General features: G+C 39.8%; 1 protein-coding gene across 1 annotated transcript in view; it reads left to right on the forward strand.

Annotated features, from left to right (window-relative positions):
- Positions 1 to 7,883, forward strand: part of NRAP (nebulin related anchoring protein) — a gene marked incomplete at its 5' end in the record, with an annotated part of 52,902 nt that overhangs the window by 42,048 nt on the left and 2,971 nt on the right. The window contains 7 exons of the mRNA XM_056350704.1: positions 104 to 211; positions 1,851 to 2,162; positions 4,051 to 4,155; positions 4,837 to 4,935; positions 5,052 to 5,156; positions 6,717 to 6,824; positions 7,489 to 7,800. Of these exons, the coding sequence (XP_056206679.1) occupies positions 104 to 211; positions 1,851 to 2,162; positions 4,051 to 4,155; positions 4,837 to 4,935; positions 5,052 to 5,156; positions 6,717 to 6,824; positions 7,489 to 7,800 (1,149 nt within the window). The remainder of the gene's footprint in view (positions 1 to 103; positions 212 to 1,850; positions 2,163 to 4,050; positions 4,156 to 4,836; positions 4,936 to 5,051; positions 5,157 to 6,716; positions 6,825 to 7,488; positions 7,801 to 7,883) is intronic.

Raw genomic sequence — 7,883 nt, forward strand, 5'->3', positions numbered from 1 at the left:
TGAGGCTGTAACACAGAATAACAAATGAAAGAGGGTTCCTTTGTTTGTTCCTTTGTGCATTTAAAAGTGAAACAGCAATCTACATGTGCCTTTCCTACTTTAGGCAAAATACAAAGAATCTTGGCATAATCTACGTGCTCAAGGCTACAAGCTGACAACGGAAGCACTCCCGTTCCAGACTGCCAGGGCCTCTAGAGAAATTGCCAGTGATGTGAGTTGAATGATTCAACCTTCCTTCTTGCCTAATTTCTGTTAACTTCATGTAAAACATTGTCTAAAGCAGATTTAACTGAATTAAAGCAACTCCATAACCATGTGAGACAAGTGTGAGACAGAATATATTACTTATGAATGAGATTCTTTGTGTGAATTTAAAAGAAAAAAAAAGAAGAGGAAGAATCGCTGCTAATAGGGAACCAAGCTCGGTTAAACATCTTCCAGTGGGAAATAGCTAGTGAATTAAAGTATTTGCAGACAGACAAATCAGAGGGATTCTGCTCCTTTCCAGTCTTTCAGCTCCTCATATTATAAAGTGCCCACTAATTCTGTCCACCCTGCTTTGAGCTGAGTTTCGGAAGTGCTTAATGTTCCCAAATTGACATGAAGTCAGAAGCTGAGTATGAAAATCAGGAGCTGTCTGTCTGGTTAGGAAGTGAAAATCAGTGGAAGCTCTTGCGTCCCCTTGATTTCTGAAATAGAGGAAATGCATCTTCTTACCCATAAAAATATCTTCTAATTTGGATTGTTGTTTGCAAAACACTTAGACATGGTGGTATCCATTTCTCAGAAAGCTAAGTTCATCCCTTCCTCACAAGACATTTAACAAATTCTAGGAAAAAATGACAATTAAGCTGAATTTAGTAGAAGTAGTTTTCATTTTGTGTAGTATTTAGTGGCATGTTTTCTCTCTAATGTGATAAAATATGAATATATTTAATGTGTATTTGTTTTATCAAGCAACTATTTCTAGCTGTAATTTCTAATGTATACTTAACCATATTTTGCAGAGTGCTTTTGGTTACAGCTTCAGATCTGCTCTAAAGGGTACAAGTCCATAATAGAATTACATCCACTTACAACAGATCTGAATTTGGCCCTTCATCTTGGAAGCACTTTATAAACATTAGCTACTGTAATTCAATCCCCACAACTCTCTTGTGTGGCAGATAAGTGTTATTATCCCATTTCAACTACATTATGAACTCTTCAGGGCCCAGGCCTTCCCTTTAAAGTTCCAAGCACCCTGTTGATGCTGTATAAATAATCATTATCATAATCATCGCTATTTCACAGAAAGGATAAATGCAAGATCATAGGGAGAGTCATAGTCCCAGCTAAGATGAGAATGAGGGGTTGCTGGCGGTTATTCTTGTGCTCAGACCACCATCTTAGGCTTCTCAGCATAGTTATTGGTCCAGGAAAACTGAATTTACTCTTTAAAATATCTGGGTGGCATTTGCAAATCTGAAGGCTACAGAGTGCATGATGTTTCTCTTTTGTATAGATTTTTTTCTTCTGTCTTTTGTTTGTTTCTCATGGTTTCTTATTCCTAGCGATAGGAATAAAATTCTATGAGAGATAATAAAAGTACATGATCTGAGGTTAAACATGATCAATACTTTGGGCATATTCAGAGAATGTATTAAGGTGCGCTTAACTTTAATGTTGCAACTCCTGTGGTATTTAAATTTGAGGGCAATGAGAGATTCAGACTATTACTTTCTAGTGCTGCATACCTCGGCTGTTTTTATGGACAGCATAGATGTTTCAGTGGCTTATCCTAAGTTAGTTTGCTAGAGTAGCCAGTCCAAGTTTGGCACTTTTTCACTTTCACCCTTTTTTATTTTTAGTACCAATATAAACACAACTTTGTGACGGAGAGAGGAAAGCACATTGGTGCCAGAAGCATTCTGGATGACACCAGGTTGCTGCATTGCTTGCATGCTGCCAAATTACAGAGTGAACAGGAGTATAAGAAAGGATCCCAAGAAGTGTGGTCTCAATACCATCTGCCCATGGACATGGTGAATCTTGTCCATGCCAGGAAAGCCCAGGCCTTAGCGAGTGATCAAGATTACAGAAAGATACTCCATGAATTTACAGCACTTCCAGAAGACATGAAGATGAAGTGGGCCAAAAGAGCCCACATGCTACAGAGTGAGGTACAGACTTTCCTTCTATTAACAGCAAATGGAATTTAGCAATAACAAACCTTTGAGTGACTGACACGGACTGTATATTGACACTGGGCAGTGATTGCTCCTCACATATGGAATATATGTGAATCAGAGGTTCTCGTGTTATGAACCTGATGGAGAATCACTGTGGTCCATGTTACTTGTTCTAGAGCTGAGGGATATACACAGTCCCCTCCCAGCTGTTTGGATCACAGCTAGTCAGTGATTTGACAGCCACTGGTCTACATGCAGAATTCTTTGAACAGAATATTAAATACTTGGAGGTTGGTTTGGGATATGTTAGAAGGTAATTTGCAAACAGAAACGATCATATCAAATAACCAGTTCCCCAGAAGCGTTTGCAGAAATTGCTCATGCAAATGTAGGCCCAGACAAGCTTTGATGACTGAAAAGATGGAATATCAGCATGGACCACATCCCTGCTCACTTTGCCTTAGCATGTACCTGTGTTCAGGGACAAGCCATTGTCTGTGTGTGCTTTCAAACAGATGTAGATGTTGAGTGTGTGCGTAAAGCTGCATGGATTCGCATAGCTGTATTTTCAAGGACCAGTGTCATTAGTGACTTTGTTAGTGGGAAGCTCTGTTCTGGTGTTCTTTGTTTTGTAAGAGATGAAACTGGATCATTCATCAGGGAAGTGAAAAAGTTTATTTAGAAAGTTATGCTAACTCTTTATAGGTCTTTAGAGAGCTTATCATTTACTGAGCTCAGGATTTTATTGTGAGATAAAGTGATGGGGTATTCGTTGGACTCAGTCAGATCTGATGAGCAGGTATTAACAGATATTCCAGCTGTGAAAATCAGAGCCGCAATCAAAACACTGAAGAGCTTGTGTCCTTTCTTACTCAGTGTATTTGCTATTTGGTATCCCAAATGTAGTCTTCATTGCCAGAACTTTTTTTGGGTATTCTTGGGATGGTATAGAAGCTGTCGCTAGTTCTTTACCTTTCCAACTCCCATTTCTGTCGTCTTCTGTAATGGCTAACAGATGGCATACAGGTAGTTAGATCCAGGAAGGCAGGATTTTTTACTATTTACTGATGTGTGATGGTGGCTCACATGATAGGAAAGTGGCATTTCCAGGGACTTAGTCCTTAGATCCTAAAAGCATATACTTAGGGACAGGATAGGAGGTGAGTAAGAACCTCAGCACTTGGCTCTTTGTCTTTAGACCCCGGAGGTCAGGAATCCAGAGAAATTATGAAGGTGCTTTTTTCTGACACCCTCACTATCTAGTAAAGTACAACATGCTTGAGCTAGCTGGCTGTTACATCCTTCTGCATATAAGGGAAAAAAAACCCAACCCTGAAAAAAATGGATGATCGATTGAGTTAAAATCACAGTAAGCCACTGTTACTCTGAAGAAGTCAGAATTGTCGGGATTGTGGGTACTTTACTGGCTTTCACTTTCTATTGGGTGTGCCTTGTTTTCTTTACTGGATTAGGAGTTTAAGCAAGCCTTTAATGTGAGTAAAAAGAGAGTAAGGTGTCCGCCTAGAAATGGGGTTAATGAGGAAGCATGCACCAGATAAAATAATTAGTATTCCTGACTTGAACTCACCTCAGAAAATTATTTCAAAAGGGGTTCTTTTACACCCAGTACAAACAGGTTATTACTTACTGCTTTGAGTCATACTAATTCACTCGTGGGGCCTTCTCTTGTAACTTGCATATGATACATTATTTAATTCCTGGTGGAATGAACAAATGCAAACAGTTTGGCTTTACGATGTGATATGTGCATGGCAAATGAAAAAACTCAAAATGTTAATATGAATCAGGGAGTCTTTTTAAAAAACCTTAATAGCTATGGATACAAAAACTGATAGCTAACGATTTTCATTTTTAACAGCATCGCTATAAATCAGACTTGAACTTCATGAAAGGAGTTGGTTGGATGGCTCTGAGATCTCCACAGATAGAAAGTGTAAAGAAGGCTGGAGAGCTCATCAGTGAGGTAACTGATAAATCTTTCATGGGGTAGCACGTCTGTAGGAATTGTTTACCATCAAGGCTCCTCGTTACATGACACTTACGAATGTAGCTTATCATTTCCTTTTGATGTGGGAGCCTGTTTATACAAGGTGTAAGTTACCAAGAAGCAGTATGGGAGATGCAAGTCCACTGTGTGACACCTGCTGAATATTTTCCATTCCGAATGAAACACGAAAGTATAAACAAAACACGTAGCAATAAATAAATGCAGTAAACTCCATTATGAAATTCTAAGCAGGTGGTTATGGAAGGCATATAGAAAGATACAGCATTGACAACCACAGTGAAGGGGCATTTGCCTGCTCAGTATCATGCATTAATGGAGAAAAATTATGAGCTGTCAAAAGTGTAGTGTTCTAAAGCTTTTTGCATGTGAATTTTCAGTTAGAAGTCCTTGCACACACACAAAAAAAGAAGTTTGGTGGCCAGGCACCACAGCAATGATACAGAAGCATCCCCATTCCCTAGCTGTAAGAGCAGCTTAAACTAAATCTGAACAGTACGTTTTTTAAATTGTGGCTTCAGGAAGGTGGCTTTTATGTTTGACTCCAGTCATCACATGCTTGGAATTGATGTATCATAAACAGAAACATCCTGTGTTTTTTTTCCTTTGTTTGTTTTGGTTGCCTTCTCCCCCTCTCAGGTAAAGTACCGTCAGAAGCCAGAAAGTTTGAAGTTCACTGCTGTGGTTGACTCTCCAGATTTGATTCATGCTAAAACCAGCTACCTCCAGTGCAATGATGTAGGTTTCATTTTACTATAAGTGATCTTAACTTTAGTTGTTACTAAAATGCGTAAAATAATTATCTTGACATTGCTTCCAGTATCAATTGCATTCAATGACTTTCAACCCCACAGAGACTGTACAAGGCTGAAGGCTTCGAAGCCAGGCACAGGTACACCCTGCCTCCTGATCATCCAGATTTTATCCGAGCCCGCCAGAATGCACTTCACATCAGTGATGTAAGTAAGCCTTTTACTTTGGGGAGTTGACTTGGTAAACTTGCTTGGGAGTGAAAAACTTTCATGTATATGTAGAAGTCAGGTTCTCTAAGCCCGACTAAATCTAATAAAAGCCAGAGGCTGTGGACAGCCAACATGTTGCTAGGTTTGGGCTGGAGGGATCAGGAAAAGACTGTTGATTTTTCTTTTGAGGAGTAGTTCTGCTTTCCAGAGCAGGAAGCCATTATTAAGGATTTCAGTCTTTCAGTATAGATATTGTTAGTTACAAATTTAAATCTTTTTACTTATGTTTGGGTGGGGAAGGAGGGAGAATCCTCTTTCCTTCCTTCATGAAGGATCCACCTTCATGAAGTCACAACGTCGCAACATGACAACTTATCCCTTAGGTACAGTTGTTATCAACCTGGATACAACTGAATCAGTGAATGGAATTGATTTAAAGGGATTTTGTTTCCACATTATCCCAGACAGAGGCACTCAGACTATTACTAATGTACTGTTCCCTGATTAAATAGCTGTTGTCTTTAACTGTAGGGTCAGAGTGACCTTAGTTTGTAAGAAACTTTGAGTTCCTTGTTTGGTGATAGGTGCTCTATAGGTGAAAGAAACAAATAGGATTTACACTCTTTGAAGTGATAGAGGAGGTAAAAAGGCAAAGGGGTGATTGCACACAAATGAAAGGTCAGCCCTAGACCTTTTAGCAGGGTGTATGGTCATGCTTGCATTGTTTCTACCCAGGCTGGCTTGCAGGATTTCTGGCATCTCAGTTTACCTTAAAATTTAGCACCACCTAGCACCAAATTCACCAGTGAAAGAGAGTAATAGCTTTTAAAATGTGAAGTGGATTTTATGCTTGTTTTCATATGATCACAAACCCCAGAAAGTATGAATCAAAGACTTATAGAAAGCAAATCAATAAAGTCAGAAAGGGACAGCCAAAACCACCAGCTAAGATACCATGACTGCGTAGGAAGACCTGCAGACTGGAAGCTAATTTAAGAAAGCTACTAATGGAACAAGAATCAAATCTAGAGCAGTTTTTCTTCAGGATGTAAATGTATTTCACATCCTCAAAGTCACATTAAATATGTTAGAAACGGCTGTTATTCCATGTGAGTTAATGAAGCCACATGTGGCAGGGGATAGAGACAGGGATCACTTGAAAAGCTTGAAATAACTGGTATTGAAATTATGATGCCACGAAACCCAAGACACTGCAAGTGGATGCATCAAAAGAGAGAATAAGGGCAATATCAATGCAATATTGATGTGACTGATGCATCACAGTTTCTAATAGAAATTAAATCACATCAAAAACAACCACATTCAAGTACAAAAGGAAACCCTGGTGGCACTTTTCAGATGAGGCATTTTATCTTTATGGTGAATAGAAAAGAAGTTGAAGTGCTATAGAACTGGATCAAAACCTTGGAGATGGTACTGATGACTCTTGATACAAATAAGCCCAGTAGGATAAAACATTTATTATTGCAGTTTTGGGACTGCGTTTAAGAAACTGTAGGGGGAAATGACTGTTTTGTTCTTTTCTTTTCAACACAGAAATTGTATAAAACATCTTGGGAACAGACAAGGGCATCTGGCTATGATTTTAGGATTGATGCCATCCCATTCCAGACAGCAAAGGCTTCAAGAGAGATTGCTAGTGATGTAAGAACTGTTCTGTTTCAAACACTTCCCAACCCCCCTTCCTATGCCACCCTCAGCCTGTAAAAATGGGTGAACTCTGACGTAAGTGAACCTTGTTCTGCTTTGGAAAATTGGTGAGCCAATGAAACCAAATGCTGGATAACTGCAAAGATTTCCAACTAAATGCTCCCATTAATAATGTTCAATACCAGGCTCCTCTGTTGCACTTCAAAGGGTTGTTCTTCGGAAGGAGGTATATCATGATATAGTTAAATAAAATAGGTGCTAGGCTATGAATAGTTAAAGCATGGTCTAGAATAAAGCGGGTCACCTTTGAACACAGAAGGCCACAGGTGGCAAGAAAGCTGAAGGATGGAGGAGCTTCACTGCTGGAGCTGTGTATTGGTTGTGCTCAAGAGTGCAGCAATAAGAGGATTCTGATTGCTTTTGAGAGATGAGTGTTTTTGGCTCCCTAAGTCTTTCTACTCCTTTAAAAATTACCACAAAGGGCGTTCTTCTAAAGTGTCTTGTTAGATTAGGAGATGTAGTTTGATATCAAACAAACCCTTGGTCTTTGTGCACTACAGGAAGCATGATTGATAGTTAGGGAGGGTAAGTTATTTCGTAACAGAATTTGAAGGCAATCTGAATGTGAAAATGAGATTTACCTCTGCCCTTCCTGCAGTACAAGTACAGAGAAGCCTTCTTGAGAGACAGAGGCCAGCAGATTGGATTCCTGAGTGCAAACGATGATCCCAAAATCAGGCATGTCCTCAGAGTGGGGAAACTCCAGAGTGACAACCAATACAGGAGTGGATATGCCCGAAACAGGGCACAGTTCCAGAGTCACCTCAACCAGCCAGGATTCCTCCATGCTAAGAGAAGCCAGCAGCTTGCAAGCAATGTTAACTACAGGCAGCCTTTTCACCAATACACTTGTGATCCTGAGCAGCTAAACGTGAAGCATGCAAAGCAGGCCTACAAGCTGCAAAGTGATGTAAGTATGGCTGAGCAACACTGTCCTTCCAAGTGCTAGGAGCTGTCTGTGGCGATGTGCTTCGCAGGCCTTACCTATCAACA

This window comes from Falco biarmicus, chromosome 9 (genome assembly GCF_023638135.1).
Source record: "Falco biarmicus isolate bFalBia1 chromosome 9, bFalBia1.pri, whole genome shotgun sequence".
Taxonomy (NCBI): Eukaryota; Metazoa; Chordata; class Aves; order Falconiformes; family Falconidae; genus Falco; species Falco biarmicus.